Below are 21,959 nucleotides of genomic sequence, written 5' to 3'. Positions count from 1 at the left end.
CCGTGTAGGGAGGCACCTACACTTTAGAAGTGCTACATATTTATTTATACGTAATCTAAAATTAGACCAGTCTCTTTTTTCCATTGAATTTGTACTTAGTTACCACCAAGAAAAGAAAGTTCATCAAAGCACTAGCTTATCTCTTTGAATTGATGAAAATTCAAATACTGATATGGATAAGAATCACACATATATATAGTTTGTTTTTTCTACTGATGAAATGAACTAGTGATTTATTTCACCTGATATAGCTCTATATTTTGCTTATTAGGTATGTAAAATATTCTTTAGCTTATAAAGAACCACAAAATTTGTACGAGACTAATAAATCTGTGACGTAATTTGTTTCGTGAAGTCTTTCGTACAGCAGGTATGACCGTGTGAAAATCTCCGAAAATGGATTCTTTAATGTATTCTTTGGTTTTTAAGTGTTATTGTTACTCAGAACGATTTGTTTGTTTGTTTGTTTTTTTTCACTTTCGCGCAAAGCCACATGTGGGTTATCCCTAATTTATCAGTGTAAGACTAGAGGGAAGGCAGTTAGTCATCACCACCAACCACCAACTCTTAGGCTACTCTTTTACCAACGAATAGTGGGATTGACCATCACACTAATAGCCCCTTAGATTATGACTCGAGCGCCTTACCCACCAAGCCATGCCTGAGAACGAATTACATTATTATTATTGAAAACAGATGTCCAAATACACAATCTCTCAGTAAATCTTCCCCTTATACATTATTTACTGACACATATTGTTATGTTAACATTATTTACCGACATATATCTTTGTTATTAGAAAAGATTGTTTGTTTGTTTCTTTTTTGAATTTTACGCAAAGCTACACAGGACTCTCTACGATAGTCGTCCCTAATGTAGTAGTGTAAGACAAGAAGGAAAGCAGCTAGTCATCACCACCCACTGCCAACTCTTCGGCTACTCTTTTACTGACGAATAGTGGGATTGACCGTACATTATAACGCCCGCACGGCTGAAAGGGCGAGCATGTTTGGTGCGACGGGGACTCGAACCCGCGATCCTCAGATTACTAGTCGAACGCTTTAACCCATCTGGCCATGCCAGGCCCTTTTAGAAAAGAAACCGATGTACGCTTCAAGGTTTGCCGCAAAGAAACGTTTTCGTTCATTCTAATAAACTGAACACAATCAAGTTTTTTCTAAGTTAAAGTTTTAAAACTTTCTCATACTTAGAAAGACAGTAAAATTAAAATAAGCACTTTTATAATTATTATATATCTCAGTCAGTGGCCAATTAAATATATACTTATCAGATTACGTACGTCGTGTATTATGTTATGTCATATACTGGTGGTGAGAGTGGGTCTGTTTTGTCGCTGTCTTTCAAAATTTGTTATGCATACTGTAGGGATTTACAATTTTGATAAAAGTTAGAGAAAAACTACTTTTACACTCCAGATAAATATAAAATAATATATTTTTATTTAAACCAACGTTGCTCCTCAAAGGATAAGAAGTTATATAAATAAGGGTGACGCAAAATAACTTCAATGACGGTGTTTTTACCAGGTACGACTAGACCAACCTGTGCAAAAGTATAGTGTTACAGCGCATTCACGTGTTTGTTACAATTGTTTGAACACGTTGGTAGTCTGTTAGTGCGAATTACGTAACAGTTTGCTATACGAGTACTTTGTCCTGTTTGCGTGTTTGTTGTTAAGTGCAAAGCTTTACAATGGGCTGTCTGTAATGTGCCCAACACATGTATCGAAAACTCGAGTTTTAGCGTTATAAGCTTTGTTTGTTTTTTCAATTTCGAGCAGATACACGAAGGCTATCTGCGCTAGCCGTCCCTAATTTAGCAGTGTAAGACTAGAGGGAAGGCAGCTTGTCATCACCACCCACCGCTAACTCATTGGCTAATCTTTTACCAACAAAAAGTAGGATTGAACATCACATTATAACGCCCCCACAGCTGAAAGGGCGAGCATGTTTGATGCGACGGGAACTCGAACCCGCGACCCTCAGATTACGAGTCGAACGCCATAACCCACCTGGCCATGCGTTATAAGCCTTCAGACTTAACTACCGCTAAGCCACCGATACTAGTACTTAGTCATGGATATTAATCTTAATTATTACATACATATATTCTCATCTTACAGTCGTGACGTTATGATAACGTAATAATATGGCCTCTGATATTATCTCTATATACAAATCTGAGTTTACAAATACCATGGCCACGCAATCATTATATATATATATATATTTATTTATTTATTTTATTTTTTCAAATACACAAATCTATGTATCTCCCCATTAATCACTCTGTTTAAAATGTGTTTTAACAAAACTCTTGTCCCCCTCTAATGCAGTGGTAACTCTACGTATTTACAATACTAAAATGAGAGGTTCGATTCCCCTCGGTGAACTCAGCAGATAGCCTGATGTGGCTTTGCTATAAGAAAAAACACACAAACAAAACCCTTCTATTTTTGTAGCAAGTTTCACGGAAAAGTAAGATCCATTTTATATATTCAGTTAGCTATTCATTACTGCTAGAGTCCCCTATGTATTTTGCAAAGAAAATTAGTAATTTTGTGTTGTTTGTTTTGTTTTCGAAATTCGCACAAAGCTACTCGAGGGCTATCTGTGCTAGCCGTCCCTAATTTAGCAGTGTAAGACTAGAGGGAAGGCAGCTAGTCATTACCACCCACCGCCAACTCTTGGGCTACTCTTTTACCAACGAATAGTGGGATTGACCGTAACATTATAACGCCCCCACGGCTGAAAGGGCGAGCATGTTTGGTGCGACGGGGATGCAAACCTGCGACCCTCAGATTACGAGTCGCACGCCTTAACACGCTTGGCCATGCCGGGCCTAATTAGTAATTTCTCCACATTTTTAGGTAATGTTCTTTACATTATTTGTTTGGTTTGTTTTTGAATTTCGCGCAAAGCTATACGAAGGCTATCTGCGCTAGCCATCCCTAATGTATCAGTGTAAGACTAAAGGCAAGGCAGCTAGTCATCACCACCCACCGCCAACTCTTGGGATACTCTTTTACCAACGAATAATGGGATTGATCGACACATTATAACGACCCCACGGCTGAAAGAGCTAACATGTTCGATGCAACAGAGATTCGAACCCACGACCCTCAGTTTACGAGTCAAGTGCCTTAACCATCTGGCCATACTAGGTCCCCAAACGTTAGGGAACAGCATAAAAAAAAGTGAGTAATTGGGGGTTAATTTTTCGAAATATCAGAAAAATGTCTTTATGATTACTACTATAAATGATAAATTTATATTTACTATAGGAAACGTTATATTTATCTGTCATTTATTATTATGACATTTCAGTAGTTTTATGCTACATAGTACCACAAAACATCACCAAAATAAAGCGTTATATACCATAAAATTCCTTTCTAATTAAATAACGATTTTATAAGGCATAAAGCGCCCTCTATAAACAAACGATAGATTACACGTTTATCTACAATTTTTATAATGGAGGACAATGGGGAGTTAAGTATCGAAGCTGTTAGGCAATATTTTATAAGTAAAGGTGGAAAAGTAAGAAATCAAGATTTAGTGAAACATTTCAAGAAACACTTTTTTTGTGAAGATCAAGCAAGACAAAGTAAGTGGTTTATTAAATCCATAACATTGTAATGGTGTTACTACTAATTGTGGTATAGTGTAAATTGTAATGCTACTAGTGAATTCACACTGGCACAGTAACTAAGGGATACTGGTAGTATTACTATTAATGGTAATAGTAAATAACTAAATTAGTGTTACTAGATAACATAGCAGTTTTTGATTAATGACTATGTTATTAATTTTGACAATTTTCCTAATCTTTCTAATATATGTCACTACTGTGCTAGTAGTATATTATTATATATATTTTTACACAAGTATAATTTAAATTGAAATCAGCAAGGAACTGTTTTTCCGCCTAGGCTGTTCCAATTACTCGATTATATTTTAAATGAAAATAAGACACTCAAAGCCAGTACTTATCATTTGGATATGTTCACACCTTCATTTAAACTGTGCTCACTACCTGTAAAGCAATTTATTCCAAAGGTCAAACACACTAATATTCTCATGATAAAATATGAGAAACTATGATTTATCAACACTTTAACTCTTGTTGTTCAAGAAATTTTCCTCCTCTGAACCATTTTTAATAATTTAGTGTTCTTTATAAGGTAAAATGTCTAAGAATGAGCAGAGCATAATTCTCCACATTTGGTCTAATCAATGATCTATATTAATGTGTGTTTTATGGAACTCTGGGGATTCTGTATTATATATTTCCAGAGATTATGCAAGAAAATTTTGTGTAATGTATTCAGACTAAAAGAGTAAACCAAATACAGGTATGACTTAAAAGTTTGTTAACCCAATACCATACTGTATTCTCTTTGTCAACGACTATTTTGTTTATGGACAGGTCTAACTGATGACTCGCTGTAAGTTAGTCTTTAGTGGTAGTCAATGCAGTATTTCAAGGAAACAAGCTAGTCTTAAGTTTGTGAGTATTTTGTAAGATTACAGTGATTTCAGATATTGATATTTTTTAGCCATGGATCAGTGGCTAAAAGAATAAACTTTAAAACAAAAAATAAATTATTCTGATGATAATTTTTCATGGTTTATCTTCTTAATGCAAGGATGTTTCTTAAGGTTTCCATCAGTAGTTTTAGAGTTCAAAAGTGTTCTGCCTAAAAAGTTGGGAAACACTAACCTATAAAATGATATGATAATATCTTTAGACATATATTCAGCATGTGACCTATAAAGTGATATTATATCTTTAGACATATGTTCAGAATGTGACATATAAAATGATATTATAATATCTTTAGACATATATTCAGCATGTGACATATAAAATGATATTATAATATCTTTAGACATATATTCAGCATGTGACCTATAAAATGATATTATAATATCTTTAGACATATATTCAGCATGTGACCTATAAAATGATATATCTTTAGACATATATTCAGCATGTGACATATAAAATAAATATTATAATATCTTTAGACATATATTCAGCATGTGACGTATAAAATGATATTATAATATCTTTAGACATATATTCAGCATGTGACCTATAAAATGATATTATAATATCTTTAGATATATATTTAGCATGTGACCTATAAAATAATATAATATCTTTAGACATATATTCAGCATGTGACCTATAAAATGATAATTATAATATCTTTAGACATATATTCAGCATGTGACGTATAAATTGATATTATAATATCTTTGGACGTATATTCAGCATGTATTATAAAATGATATTATATCTTTAGACATATATTCAGCATGTGACGTATAAAATGATATTATAATATCTTTAGATATATATTTAGCATGTGACCTATAAAATAATATTATAATATCTTTAGACATATATTTAGCATGTGACATATAAAATGATATTATGATATCTTTTGACATATATTCAGCATGTGACGTATAAAAGGATATTATAATATCTTTAGATATATATTCAGCATGTGACGTATAAAATGATATTATAATATCTTTAGACATATATTCACCATTTGTAAATACACATAAAATCCTATCCACCCTACCACTAGTAACAGCACCTTTATTTGATGGCTTAAGAAATTGTTCAATTAGAAGATCAAGTCTTTTTTCTTCCATAGTACTGATAAGGATATTTCCATCAAAATTTTACTTATACATAAAATTATATCTTGCATGCTTTACCTTTCATTTATTATAATTCAAGTTCATCTGCCATTTAGTTGTCTAACTTACCAAACAATCCAAATCCTTTTTTTATAAGGTAGTAGCAACCCCTTGGCATCCAGCAATACTAAAATCCATAGTATCAGCAAATTTAAATAATGTGTTGACCATTCCTTCATCTCTGTCAATGATGTAAAATTTAGCAACTAGTTTAACTAATTACATATGCTCTTCTCACATTATTACTTATATTATAATGCATTGTTTTGTGAATTGTGTACTTTTGCTGTTGGCAATAATTTTGGCTGTAATCCCAGTAATGTCTCATAAGGCTTGGTAACTGTAAAATGTTTTGGTTAATCCTAAATCCACATGCTAAGTGAACAGTACTAAAAAATCTCTACAATAAAAGTACAATAATAAAAAATTACAAATAATAAAACTACATATATCAAACAATATGATTGATAATGCTGATGGAAGTAACACTAAAGAAGTTTTTCATGCAGTGTCAAAGATTTAATGTTTCATGAAAAGCTAAGACATCGATATATGACAAATCTTCCTAATAGTGTTTTGTGAACAATGAAAGACCTATAAATAGCTTTGCCAATGTAACTTTAGAGTAGCTTGACAACCAGGAGAAATGTCTATAACATTACTATTCAGTTATAAACAGTCAGATAGCTAGAAATTACAGGTCATACATCAAACAATCTAATATTTATGAAAATAAACAAATAATAAATAAGAGTATCATACAATAAAATGCAATGATACTGAAATTAAAATACAATAAAGTTTAACTGTAATGAAAAGAACAGTAGTAAACTAAACATATAATAGTGTATGTGTCTAACAAGACATGCAGCTCTAACCTCTCACTTTAAGTTAAACAAGGAGTGGGCAGTAGAAAGTAATAATTAAAGTGTAATGAGAATCAAAAGAGCTCGTAGTGTTAATAAGATTTAGAATAGGACGTAATGACAGTAATTAGCAGAAACTAGTGTAACTTAATTAATGATGTAATGTTATGCTACATAGAAAATGGTTTTACAGGTTGTATTAACTGTAGTATAGTGAGAGCTTCAAGAGAGAGATAGAACAAATATTAGTCACCATGCAATAGCAGCTTGTTTTACAAATCTCTAAGTAATTAAAGTAGAGGTAAAAAGGCTGATAAAATGATTTGTTTTGTTAAACTTGTTATCCCACAATTGGTAACATGAAGATTGTTGAAATTCTCACAAAAATTAATCTTGTGTTTAAAATACTGTCAGAAAACATTTATGAAAATGAGAGTGAGTTTGTGAGCTTCATCTATAAAGTCTCATAACTTTGAACAAATTCTAGAAATGACTAGATTAATAGGCTTTTTATCTTCATTAATTTGGTAATTTCTTAAGTAACATTATCATAGGAACATTTGTGTTTATGAAAGTAAAACATTAATTTAGAGGAATGTTCAAAACATCTAGAAATGGCTAGATTAATAGGCTTTCTATCTTCATCAGTAGGGAGATTCTTGTAAGTATTACTAAAACTGAAAACTTAAATTGTTTTTGCCTTAAAGCTTTTTAAATTTCTCTTTACAATCTGTGTGAACAATTTTAATGAACAGGTTAATAACAGCTCTTTTATTTATAATATCAACATATTTTTTAAAATTCTCTGTACGATATTTTAATACAGTACCTCATAGAATTGACAAATCTTAATGTTGGCAATACATCTGTATTTTTGTATGTTGTTTTGTGTAGTGTTGTTTTATGAAATGCTTTCCACTATCTGATAATACAGGGATGTGTTCCTATATCTTTAGTAGATGCAGGTCATTTTCATTCATGTTTTTAAAAAAAAAGATTGCTCCATGAAATGGTTCATAGTATATATGTTTGCCAAACTTACTTGTAATTCATTGCACTTTATTTTTTTATTTCAGTTGAAGCTAGAAACCACTTTAAAGATTATGTCAATACTTTGGCCACAATTAAACAAGAAGAGGTAAACACACTATGATTTCATTGGCATAAAACTTTTCTAGTTACTTTTAATCCACTTATTTGATAATAATGGTATACTGTCTCTTTTTTATTGATATATTTGTTGTATCTCAAAATATAAGATATTGTTAATGATATTTTTATGGAACTTTCTTAAAAGTTCTGTGTAGTATGTAAGGTGTGAATTCAACAGATTCTGTGAGCTTTATTAAAGACAATAAAAATAATAATTATAGTGAAACTAATTTAAAACCAGTGTTAGAACAAATTTTTAAAACATAAACTCATTTATTAGTTTTATGTTTGAGTTCTATTTGCAGGATAATTCAGTTATTGTATCATTGAAATATTTATTACTCAGCATATTAAGGCCTTCAACTTTCTTACACATATTATTGCTACATATACCAGCCTCTCAGGGTATGTTGTGTTTCACTGGGTAACTTTGTAATCAGAAAATAAACCAGAGCTCTAAGTGAATTTGACTAAAGTACAATATTGTATTAACCACAAAAGATCAGTCCACATGTATGTGTATGTATATATGGTGTTGTATAATGTAAAAATGTAATGAAAAATTGAAATCAACATTTTCACCTAGTCGTTACATGGTTATATTCAAATACATGTAATAGATTCTTTATATATGTATATATGTTTTAATGTGTTATTTTTTTATTTTTCGTAGGGTGTAAAGTATTTGACATTGAAGAAAAAGTATTGGGACATTAAACCTCTAGGTCAAGTATGCAACCAGTTAAGTTCAAGTTTTGAAAACTTGTCATCATTTCAGTCTCCTCAGACATTCAATCAGAAACATCATGAAATCCTGCCAGGGATCCTACAGAAAACAAGAAATATCATATGGAAGTAGAAGAGATGTCTCCTGAAGTTTCAGGAAGTTTTCATTCTGCTTGTAGCCAGTCAAGTCCAAGGTTATTAGAAACTGTGAAGTTAAGTACCAATACAGCCGTTAGTGGACCTCCTTCAGGAAGTCACATGCATCATTATGCTGTTGATAGCCCTGGTAAAGTTGTGACTCCACCTGTTACAAGACTTCAATACAACGACATGCCACCAAATCAACCACCACGTCCTCCACCACGACAGAAGAGTCTTAAGAAGGAGAACAGAGGAACTAAAATTGAGGAACGAGTTAAACAGTTTAGTGAAGAAAGGCAGCTAGTTCAAGTATGCTATATCTACCCATTAAATTAATATGTTATGATCATTTTGTGTTATTGTTTTTTGGTATTTGTATCTTTAATTATGGGGCAGATCTGAAATTAATATTCAAGTATGGCAAAGATTAGTTGTGCTATTTCAACTACAATACTTTTTGGTAAAATTACTTTCTCTCTTACAATACTTTAATTTTTCATGTCTGCTTTACTGTACTTTATATTTTAAGTTGGATAGAAAGGTTATGATAAAACAGAAATTGTAAGAACTGAAATATCTTGCAGATGGCATCAACCGATGGTCACAAGAAAATACATGTTTTAGGTCTCCTTCCCTCATAAGAGTTTAATATATCTGCAGAATTATAATTTGCTCTAAGCTCTAATGCTCGAATATGATGAGTAGTAATAAAAGTCATGAAAAATGACTTTCCTATTTGTGGTTAGGGAAACTGAAATCTAAATCATTTGTAACAAAATTAAATATTCAAATTAATTAAATAAATGGGTAATTGATTGAAATGATATTAAATTACCAATGACTTAAAATCGGTATTTGATGGAATCTCTCAACTAGAGCTTTTGTTATAAGTTTTTTAGTTTGGCTGTTGTAGAACATGAAGTGAACACACACTGCTGCTTTTACCTGACTTCTAACATTTACTTGTTCACTGATTTCATCATGGATGTAATCTGTTTCTCATCAATAGGCTTTTTTAAATGCTTTTTCTATCACATTACCTTAAATTAAATCTTGCCCCATCAAAGCCTATGTTTCCTATTTCTATCAGTATAGGTTTGGTACACTTCATAAGTTCTTTAGTTTTGGACTTTAAGCTGTTAGATGGTTTCCTTTAATAAATAATTTTGATCTGAGACATCCTGTTATCAAAGGACATTTTTTACAACTTGTAACTTAAACTATTTTTACTTTAAGTTTGCTCCCATCAGAACTAAACTTCAATACTGTGTCCCTGTTTTTCCACATAGAAAATACTAGGACTAAAAAATCTCTAGCCTTCTATTCTAAGATAGTTTTAGAGTAGAATTTTGCTTACATGTTTTTGAAAGTTGTAACAAATGCATAGACAACTTGTTTTAAGATACAGAAGATTTGACAGATGTCTGTATCTTATTTTAACCATATGGATGATGAATATAGATAGTTGTATAGTTTACCAACAAATATGTTTTGAATTGGACGGCATAGTTGTAGTTGAGTATTTTCCTTTCCTGGTTGTTCTATAACTAAGTATGGTTTTATTGGAGTAGCTCATTTTTAAACATGTTTTCATCATAATATGGCATGGCTTGCTCTTTGTTGGTTGATATTCACTATTACATATGTATGTGGACAATTGTTATCACCTTTCCCAAAAGATCTTTCTCTTGGGCAATTCTGAAATGTAATTGGATATGTTTGTAAATTTATCCAAGCATCATCTACATCATGTTTGTATTGTACCAGTATTTATTTAGGTTGTACTAATATTCTGATAAAACAGATGTCTGATATTCAGACCATCAAGACATGCATCACACACTCGTACTGTACAACAGTTCTGTCTGAAGAAGTTTTAGTTCTCTTAATATATTTCACATAAAACATCAACAGTAGTGTGATACAAATCAGAAACACTGGTACAGTATGATTATTTTACTTCTTTGTATCTTATAATCCATCTTTTGGTTACAAGACAGGTTTAATATTGAGTCTTTTTATTGGCTAATTCATCACTGCTTCCTGTGTTACAAGTAGTTTCTTTGTGAGTGAAAACAAATTTAAGTTATAAAAAAAGAGAAAGTATTCTTCGTATAATTTTCCAAAATTGTCTCATAATAAATGAAATGATAGAAAAAAATAATCAAATTATATGAATTTATATAAACTTCAAATACAAATTATTTAATTATTTACTGCCCCTGCCAGTCTAATGGTTTCTAGTACTGGACCAAAACACTAGTTATGGCAGGTGGAGTGGAACAATATATTAAAACATTCTCCTTTACTTTCACTCAAATATTCTTAAAATCCTGTTGAAAGTTCGTCCTAATTCTTCTCCAGTAGAAATTCATCTCTGAATTGAATTTTTAAGGTTTGCTTCGCGTACTTTTTACATCTTTTTTGTTCTTTGTTGTCATGATCGTGTGTGACTGTTTTTTTAAATTGAAAAGTGACTAACATCTGATTTCACAGTTCCTTGTTATCTAATATCTAGTATTTCTGGTTAGATCATTTAGCCTTTCAATCTTCATGTTGCTAGTATGCGCTTGTCTAATTTTGAATTCAGGGTTTGCGTTACCGTTTTTGTTCATGCATTCCAAAACAAACGTACCTTAAAATTTGCGTTTGTGTCGCGTGAAAATATATAACTCCGGTTTTTTTTTTTTATAAAATTAAATCTTGTTGTTTTTGCCGAAATAAACGGTTTTAAGCATGTAAATATAATTGTAAGTAACTTCATGATATGTCAGTATGAATCTGATAACTTTGAACTGAGGCTATCCTAAACCATATACACTGCTGGCCAAAATCTTAAGGCCAATGAACATAAAAAAAAAAATATATTTTGCGTTGTTAGACTAAACCACTTATTTGAGTAGAGCTTCGAAAGGTGAAAATAAGAAAAGCTCTACTCAAATAAGTAGTTGAGTCTAACAACGCAAAATGCATATTTTTGCTTTATGTTCATTGGCCTTAAGATTTTGGCCAGCAGTGTATATCACTCAGGGTATATGTTTTATCACGTACTGTACGATAAATTACACAGATGAATCAGTTATTTGAAGGTTTTTAGGCAATAAGAAATTGGTACGAGTGTAAATTTCGTTGATTTATGAACAGTTTGTCTAGAAGGGCGTCACGGATTAATACTTTGACCCCATGTTTGTGCGCATGCGAGGTACCTGCACATTGATCTGAAAAATTCACTGATGCTAAGTATATATGTTCTCTAGATCTCGTTCAAAGTTAGTAATAGGTTACGTTGCTCACCAAAAAATAATACGGATTAAAATTTTAAATTGTGTTGAACAAGTTTGATTCATAACTTGAAAAACTATTGTTTTAATAAATTATACATTGATTTTTAACCCACTTTAAAAATTGTTACTTAATAAATAATTTTAAATAAAATTCTATCAGGTTTAATTTATTTAAGTTATAGAACTGATTTTAATTAAAATATTTTTTTTTAATTTCGTAATACATTAAAGCTATTTTTCACTATTTGAAGTCAGGTTAAAGTAAGAAAAGTAAATTCCGAGCGCCGAGATTTGGATTGTATCTGATGTACAATTTGGTTTCATGATCGCTACAAAAAAATCCCGAAACAATTAACAAAATTATTAACACTGTATTATTTTGAATATCTATTTTCAGAAAAATTTAACGAAAATCAGTTTTAAAATTTAAAAAAAAAATTAATTTAGCAAGTTTAACAAAACGGGAAATGTTCACAATATTATTATACTCTTTAAAGAACAGTAAGACCAAACATGCTTCCATTTTCAGTCATGGGAGAGGTACATTTTAATGTGATGATTAATCCCACTATTCGTTCATAAAAGAGCAGCCGAAGAGTTTGCGGTGGGTAATGTTGACTAGTTGCCTTCCTTCTAGTCTATCAGTTCAAAATTGGGGATGGCTAGTTCCAAATAAACACAAATATTTCTTTATTATTGCATCCTGTTCCTGCTTCTTTTTTTTATAATTGATTTATGTTGCATCCAGGACTTAAATTTTTGTGTTAAAAGAAACCACTGTGAATAATTTTCTTTCTCCCCTTTTTCTGTTTCTTTGGACACCCATAGACCTTGACAGACTGATGATAGAGTTGCTCAGATTTATCTGAGTTTTTGGTTTTCTTTTTCATACTTTTTCTGGTATTGTTGGGTGGAATTTCTGTTTTTTCAGTGTTTTCTTTTTAAACAAATTTCGAGTTTTGTTTCATCATGTCTAAACATAACAATGTGATATACTGCATCTATGAGTTTCCCTTTGATAGATATATTTGAAGTAGACACATAGGCTTTTACAAATGCATTGACATACTGTGTGTCCTAATTTCTTTGTCCTCTGTATTAATTCTTCCTCCTAAAGAAACTTCATCTTCCTAATTAAGAGGTCTTAAAAATTAGTTGTTTTAGTTATTTTCTTTATGGTTGCCTAGATTTAAGTCCTACCATTATTATGTCCTGGGATTGATTAATTCCAGTTTGTGTTTCTGTTGAGTTTTCTCTATCTCATTAGATATTTTCTAATTGCCAAGTGTTAAGATAAAATGTCAGTTTATTTGTATCTGTTCTAGTGATATTTATCCCTGGTTTTCCCATCTTATCTGTTGTTTATTTTTGAAGAAAATGTTAATTTTGGATTTGTAGCTTGACACTGGATTGGCCTGGCTGCAGAAGTAACATTATTCATATATCTAAAAAACTAGGCTTTCTCTGTTGTAAAGTCCTCACAAGCCTTGAAATATTATTGTACTACATATTTGAATAAAGATGGAAATTACTGAAGTTATTAACCCATGAATTTAAGATGGTGCTGAAAGAAACTGTGAAAAAAACTTTTAAAATGAATGTTTTAGAATATAACTTATTGGAATTATGCCTGCAAGTGTATCCTGGTTATCAAAATCTATTTGAATTATGAAAATTTTGCTCATGTTGCAGACATTAGCACCTTGATATTTGTCAGTTGTGTTTGTCACAGGAGAATGTGTGTGTGTTCATTTTTAATAGAAATGATCTTTTCCAAAAGGAAGACATTGAGATTGTTTTAGATAAAGAATAAGAAGTTTACGAGGGCTGTTCAAAAAATACGCGGACTGATGTCATAAAACAAAATGTACTTTATTTAGAAGAACAGGTCTGGGACCCCTTCAAAGTACTCTCCTCCCCAACGCACACACTTATCCCAACGGTGTTTTCACTTGTTGAAACAGTCCTGGTAGCTTCTTTTGTAATGTCCTTCAGCTCCTTCGTCGCATTTGATTTAATCTCGGGAATCGTCTCAAAAAATCTTCTTTCATTCAAGGGTCTTTTGAGTTTGGGGAACAAGAACAAATCGCAATGAGCACGGTCAGGTGAGTAGGGGGGTGGGGAACAACAGTGATTGAGTGTTTGGCCAAAAACTCACGAGTTCTGAGGCACACATTTCGCAGCAACGCTGTGCATCTTCAAATTTTCGGTCAAAATCTCGTAACAAGATCCAACTGATATCTCACACTCTTCAGCAAGCTCCCTGACAGTCAGACGTCGATTTGCCCGCATCAGGGTATTGATTTTGTCGACGTGTGGGTCGTCAGTTGACGTGGAAGGACGTCCAGGACGCTCATCATCTTCAATGGACTGTCGACCATCCTTAAAACGTTCATGCCACTTGAAACATGCCGTACGCTTCATAGCAACATCACCGTAAGCCGTGTTAAGCATAGCAAAAGTTTCAGTCGCAGATTTTCCACGTTTAACACAAAATTTTACAGCAAGTCGTTGCTCTTTCAGGTCATTCATTCTGAAATCCGCTAAACGAAAAAATCGCACTTCACTTAAAACCGCGTATCTAATACACAAATGAAGATATCTGCAATCGGGAAATGGTGTCGCTAGGTTAGCACAGATCAGCTGATTACGACGCCATTTCCCGATTGCAGATATTTTCATTTGTGTATTAGCTACGCGGTTTTAAGTGAAGTGCGATTTTTTCGTTTGGCGGATTTCAGAATGAACCAACTGGAGCCGCGCAATTCAAACAGTTCGCGTATTTTTTGAACAGACCTTGTACTATCTGTAGTTACCATTCCTAAAGATTAGAAGGATAGCACTAGGTTATGTTTCCCCCTGTTTTATATTTCTATTATTTTTAGTTAACATAGTTCAATAATTACTGCACCTTCTAGGTACACAGTCAAGTACTTTTTTAAAGGAATGAGTTTTAGTGGTATAAAATTTCATTGTGTGGCAGTTCATGAAGGTTTTAAAATCTCAGAATAATGAAATTTCTACTATTTATTAGTCTTCTTTGTGGGACTACAAGTGGCATTGTGTATCTGGTAGATAATTTAATTTTACCATGATCATTTAACTGTACAGATTGATTCTAGTAAGTAGAAGACTGAAGTTCTTTGTAAGATCTAAGATGGTCATTCAGCTGAGATCCTAAAATACTTCTAATTTAGTTGTTGGTTTCTGTTGTCATGGCTACTCTGAATCAGATTCAACTACTTCTGTTTTTATAAATTTGAGGTTTATAAGTCATTGGGTCTGCAGTATCTTTCCTTGAAGTTCATAACTTGTGATATAACAAATAATCCAGAAAATTTTCTTGTTCATTAGAAAAAAGCCCTTGTTTATGTGCACCAATTTCTTCTCAAGTAGTATTCTTCAAAGATATCTCTGGTCATTTTTGTCTCATGCTATTTACTTTATAAATTAATATGCTGCCCTTACAGATGTCCTTTAAATAACTACGGTTTGTCCACCTTGTTCAAGATTGGCTTTCTCTTTCTGTGCAACACACGTTATAAGAAGAGCACTGTAATTTACTTTCTGTGTACATGGTATTTATCTTTTTCACTCAATTTCTTCCAACAATCAGATGGATTATGAAACAAATTGCTTGTTCCGTGTGGCTCTCAAATTCCAAAAGGTTGAATTCTGGTGTCCAAACAAATCTTTATTTTATGACAGTCATTTTAATGATGTTACAGGTGCATCAAATCATGTGATTTTACTTACCTGTCAATTACTGATTGTCATATTCCAGCCCAGCTAACAATTTGCTGGCTGTTATATTCTATCCGTTCAAGTTTATCAGTTGTGATGTTGAACAAAAGACCCCCAGACAGTGACTTTTGGCAGATAAAGGAGAGATCTCAGCCACAATTCTTTACACATCCATTATTTGGAATTAGTAATGGAGTAATAAAGACGAGTGTGAAAATACAGCAAGCAGCCAAGTGTATTTTTTTTATTGCAGATGTTAAACCTGTGATTTATTTTTAAGGGTAAGCTATATAAAGTAACTGTTGGACATGAGTTTTTTGGGGCCAGTTTGCTCAAATGACTGCCAGAAAATATTGTAAAAAATTCAGCCATGCAAAACTTAGCTGACTCCCAAACTATTTTACATCTTTGTTAAAAGATAGAACTATTTGATGTGCATTTTTTATGCTCTCAAATCGTGGTTGTTATTCTGTGTTTTGAATTTAATTATGAAGTTCAAAATAGGCTTTACCTGTTTCTGCCTCTAGTTTAACTTGTATACTTTCTTACTGAAATAATAATTTCAAGTTTGTAATAAGTAAAAGCTGTAATCATTTTAGCAATGCTATGGAGTAATCTACTTATTTTAGTTTCTCAGTTGATTAACAAATTGATCAAAACATTTATATTTGGCTTCTGAGAATAATGCACTCACTTAAGAGGATTAAACAGTGTGAATTAGTAGTATCATTGCAAGTATTTTTATTGTAAAGGAGTGTTGTGATATAAAACTATTCAGTGTAGATAATCATTAATTATTTTGTGAATGAATATTTTATAATTGCTCAGTTTTGCTCATATTATAAGAGTTAAAAACAAGCAACTATTGGAAGTTATATTTGTAACTCATAGATGTCGAGGATATAGCGAGCAGACGATTTAGTGATAAACATATAAATAGTATGAAATGAACAAGAAACAGCAGAAATACAAAGACAGTAGCAGAAGAGACTATGCTTATCACACCAAACATGCTCGCCCTTCAGCTGTGGAAGCATTATAATGTACAATCAATCCCTTTATTCATTGGTTAAAAGAGCAGCCTAAGAGTTGGCAGTGGGTGGTGATGACTAGCTGTCTTCCTTGTAGTCTTACACTGCTAAATTAGGGATGGCTGGCACAGAAGCCCTCGTGTAGGTTTGCACAAAATTAAAAAAACAAACATAAGAGAGCAAAGTCACAACAAAGGTAAAGTTCAATGTGAAATTAACTGATGTAGAAATGATAAGCCTAATGTTTAATTTGTCAGAGTAAAAATAACAATAGAAGAAGAGATAATAATAATAATTTAATTCCATAAGAGCAAGATTCTAAAGCAATTGAATCTATTTGAGAGCACTTTGACAAAAGAAATGGAGGATATAATGAAGAAAGAAGACCAGTTGATTGCTGGAGAACAGTATATGACTGCAGTAACCCGTATTACAGTTGTAAATGAATTATACATGGCATATTTGTTCGATAGAAATAGGGAAAGCTGGTCCAGCTTGTCTATTGAAATTCTTAAGTAATTGAATAGGCCTATGTGGACTTTTGACAGGAAGAAGAGAACTATATATATAATTTTATGATATGCATGTGATCTCTATATAACATCAAACGTTTGTTGTACATTCGTTTAACAAGTTCTAATATATATATATATATATATATATATATATATAATAATTTTGAAAGCAATTGAAGAACGTGCTTACGCTTATCTTTGAATTTATCACCAACATATCACGTACACCTACTTTATAAGAATTCTATATATATATATATGTATGTATACTTTAGTATTGCTCAAAAATTAAGTTTTTTGAAAAAGAAAATATTAATTTGGCCAAGTGTTTATCTGGATTTTGTCACGTATTTTTTGTTGTTGCTGAAATTCTACAGTAACACTGTTTCAACATCTCGTGTTTGCTATCACTTGATGTATATGTATGTCTACATGAATCATTTTCAATCCTATACTGTGAAGGTTTTTATTAATTAAGCTTTTTAACACTTTCGATTCCTCGTCCCTCGTATATAAGTGACATGACATTGAGTGACGCGCAATATGTTGTGTAACGCATTTACTGTTATATATTTATTTTAATATCGATTTTTGTTTCAGTTATATAATTATTATGTAAAGCATGTTTTACGACAGCACTAGTATATCGTTAAGTATTTTTGCTAACAGAAAATTCGAGAACTTCGCCTGACGTTTATAAAGCGACGAGCCAAAAAAACAGTATTTATTTTTGGTTTATTACAGTTGCTCTACTATAAATTTTGGAAGCTATAATCGGGAAACTACAGATATTTAACCAGGGAAGTTAATAGATTTTGAACATTAAAAACCGTTTAACTTCAGTGATTTCACATCGGACAACAATATTTTTACGAAAACATTACATAACTTCAGCGGCGTGAGACCATAAAAAATAGAGAGCTAATTAGCTCCCTGTTAGTTATATTCATGTTAACTCGAAATTAATTCCCTCATCGTGAACCCTCAGTAAGACATCAAGGCAGTTCCAGGCCGGAAGGGAGACTTTATATTATTACTTACGTTTGTAAATCCTTCATATTAACTATTTATAATAACCGTTAATATGAATTGTACTATTGTTTGTATATTAAAATATATTTGTATTATAAAAAAGACTGAATGCATCAATCTTGTTGGTAAATATTACAAATTTGACACATATCGACGTTTAATTAACCTTTAAATTAAAATTAAAATTTAATTCAGATATAGGGTGTTTGAATTAGTAATACGTAATCTAATAAATTGGAGGTTCGGCCGAGATAAATCATAATACATAACAGTTGTTAAATCCATATCACGCAAATGTGATTCGCAGTACTTTATATTTATAAGGGGTTTTGTAAGTCTAGGTTCGTAAAGTTTATTCTTAAGCTTTCGTTATGGTTGTAAAATAATGTTTAGTCAGGAAAACACTTGTATATACATGTATTACATCACAATAAAAAAAAGATTGTGTGTGTGTGTGTGTATATATATATATATATATATAACAAAATGAACACTTGAATTATAAATCCTTGTCAAGAATAATGTTTTTTTATTTCTCAACTAGGTTATTTAGTGCAAAAGTAAAATATACCTCTTATTAGAACAAGAACGATGTGAGTAACATGGTTCTGGTAGTAAATGGACTTTCACAAAATCCCAAATTACTCATTTTTTTAAAATTAACAAGCTGCCTTCCCTCTAGTCTTACACTGCTAAATTAAGGACGGCTAGCGCAGATAGCCCTCGTGTAGCTTTGCGCGAAATTAAAAAAATGTAGCCTTAAGTTATTTGTAACTTATTAGTATAAGGTAAGACTGAAATATCTGAGAAGCAACTAAAATATAGGATTAATATTCATAAAGTAATTTATTACAACACAGAAACAGACGTGTTCAATGGCTGAATTTCTTTCCAAATTTGTACCCCTCTTAGTGGCACAGCAGCATGTCTGCGGACTTACAACGCTAAAATCCGGGTTTCGATGCCCGTGGTGGGTAAAGCACAGATAGCTTATTGTGTTGTTTTGTGCTTAACTTCGAAACAAACAAATTAAAATTCGTATTCGAGAAACTTACGTTTGACAAATTTTGAAGTTTGCAGATAAATATCGGACATTCTGCACATGACGATCCTGCTAAAATCGTGCACCCAAATGCACGTACTGAAAGAAACTGACGACATATTGACATATTGTTTGCATTTTAAGGTGTCAACGAACGTATTATCAACTTAAAGCACGATTGGCAATTTCACAAAAGGCCAGTTGAGGTCATGCTCTTTGACGTCGATTTCATTTTCACGTGCTTTCTGTGGTGACACGGGAGCGTGGTGATGTTGATTATTCTGATGTGTTAAGTAAAACTGCCGTTGAATTGAATATCATACACTGAAATAAAACATATTACATTAACCACTTTTATTTATTACATTTCTGTGAGTAACTCTTCCAGTCTTCTGTGTCTATATACATGGCAGACAATACGGCTTATATTGAGTTAAAATCAAGTGTTTTGCTTACATTTGTAGTGCTGATATTTTAAGTATTTTATCTAATTTTAATCCATTTTTATCATTAAGTTTTTTTGTGTGTGTTTTATAGCTTAGCGATATACGTGTAATAAAGTATTTGTTTTTACTCAAATTAATAGATTATCCTTCCCCGTGGTTGAGCGGTAAGTCTGAGGAATTATAACGTTAAGAATTGGGTTTCAATACCTACAGTAGGTAGAGCTGACATAACCCATTGTGTAACTTTGTACTTAATAACAAATTGAGTTACCAGGGTAACGAATTTAATATCATAATCAGCTCGCCCTTTCAGCCGTGGGGCGTTATACAGTCAATTCCAGTATTCGTTGGTAAAAGAGTAGCCCAAGAGTTGGCGATGGGTGGTGATGAGAGCTGCCTTCCCTGTAGTCTTACACTGCAAAATTAGGAACAGCTAGCGCAGATAGCCCTCATGTAGCTTCGCGCGAAATTTAAAACAAACAGTTGGTGGCAGAAAATGGCGACCATACTTTTTTTGTTCCTCAAGTGTTTTCACATATTTTTTGCTATGTAATTATGAACGTCTGGATATATATAAGTACTTCTAATATACATCAGATGTGATGTTATGCATGTGTCTCGATGTCTATTAGTGTCCACGTGCTTTCGTTATTTGTAAACATTAGTTTTGGAACACATTCATATTATTTCAAATAGAATATTGTTCTATGGAGTATGGAATAAAATGTATTTGTAATGGTTTATTTTGACACTTAATGTATTTACAAATTTAATTGAGAATTTTCTTCACGCGTGTGGTGCCACGGTGCAAGAGATATTTCCTTGTGTTCATGAAGCCTACGTAGTAAGCGGACATTACGGAATGAATGATACCTTTTCGTATGTTCTCTGAAAATAGCAAAACAAATATAACAATTGAGTTATTATAACATGAATAATAAACAACTGGAAGTTGTAAATCTCTCAAAAGACGAGATCGTAAGATAACTTTTAAGTGCGAGGTGTTATCGCTTTACAGAATCGTTTGGCAAAATTGCTTCAGATGATTAATTTTTTACCCAGCTATTAATCAAACAAATTGGTTTTCATTTTTGCCAATATCTTTCGTTGCAATTCAGTCACAAATTTTGTTGACCGCTGATATCATATGTGACCGGAAGTAGTCCACATTTTAAACGTGAAAACGTTATTTTTAGAACTTCTCTTCTTGGTATTTCTACCGGTATAACCAGTATGCATGTTTATAGTTGACTTACCTTAAGTCCCGGGTTCGATCTTTGCGGTGGACACAGCAGATAACCCAATGTGACTGTGCTGTACAAAATTAATAAATATTACATGTACATAAAGGTCGCATTGCTAATATTGTTCAACAAATATAGATCTAGTTAGCAACCAGTCATGCTGTTCAGTAGCGGAAACGAGCAGACCCTATAGACCGGGAATAAATTATTTATCTGTTCTACACACTCCAAGTTCATAAACAGTTTTATAAGTTAGTGTTTCCGTTTCTGGAAAGAAGTTAACTATGCAAATGGACCTTTATTTTCATGTCGATTTTCTTCTCTTTCAGCGGAATGTTTGCGGACTTACAGCGTTTGAAACTGGGTTTTGATACCCGTGGTTGCCAGAACACAGACAGCCTGTTGTTTTGCTTTGTGCTTAACTTTAACTCTGTCTCTTTCTAGTGGCCACGCTTACTACTTTCGCTGACCAGCCAGATTTTAATGTTTAAGATTACCAGTTGTTTTACTTGGTACACACCAACTTATCAGCATCAAGTGCTTACTTACTACGGTGATGGGGTGAAACGAGTGTTATTGTAATAGATTATTCCAGAATTGCAGGATTTGTGCTTAAGTTACTTTAATCGAAGTTCTGTTTGTGTGTCGTAGTTTATAACTAAAGTTTAGCTCAGTATTCTTGCAAGTTCCAAACTTTAGCCGACTCATAGTCAACGGTTTTTACTTCTAGCATCGCTTACATGAGTTGGGTTATGTGGTCTGTATGGTTATTCACAAATACAAAAGTCACAAATTTTTTGTTCACGTGATAAAGTATGTAGAGAATCCGTTTATTCGCTACACTCGAGAAGGTCTGGCATATAATGTGTTACAATTTTTACATGGTGTTTGGTTGTTCTACATTGTTCTTTTAGTAAAAGTTAAAATCGGCGAGGCTTGGACAGTCACTCAACTGATCAAAAGGATTTTCACCTGAGTGCGTCTGCGTATA

The 21,959-nt window shown here is 32.3% G+C and overlaps 1 protein-coding gene across 4 annotated transcripts in view; it reads left to right on the top strand.

The window, feature by feature from the left end:
* Positions 1–3,484: 3,484 nt before the first annotated feature.
* LOC143239065 (uncharacterized) overlaps positions 3,485–21,959 on the top strand; it is a 47,059-nt gene continuing 28,584 nt past the window's right edge. For all 4 annotated transcript variants that reach the window (XR_013021012.1, XM_076479858.1, XM_076479859.1 and 1 more), the window contains exons 1-3: positions 3,485–3,631; positions 7,688–7,749; positions 8,437–8,939. Coding sequence is in view for 3 of the 4 variants with exons in the window: in XM_076479858.1 (XP_076335973.1) it covers positions 8,613–8,939 (327 nt within the window). In the remaining variant the exon portion in view is untranslated. The remainder of the gene's footprint in view (positions 3,632–7,687; positions 7,750–8,436; positions 8,940–21,959) is intronic.

Source organism: Tachypleus tridentatus, chromosome 13 (genome assembly GCF_004210375.1).
Source record: "Tachypleus tridentatus isolate NWPU-2018 chromosome 13, ASM421037v1, whole genome shotgun sequence".
Lineage (NCBI taxonomy): Eukaryota > Metazoa > Arthropoda > Merostomata > Xiphosura > Limulidae > Tachypleus > Tachypleus tridentatus.
Note: the sequence above shows the minus strand (reverse complement) of the source record. Positions and strands in the feature narration are given on the sequence as shown.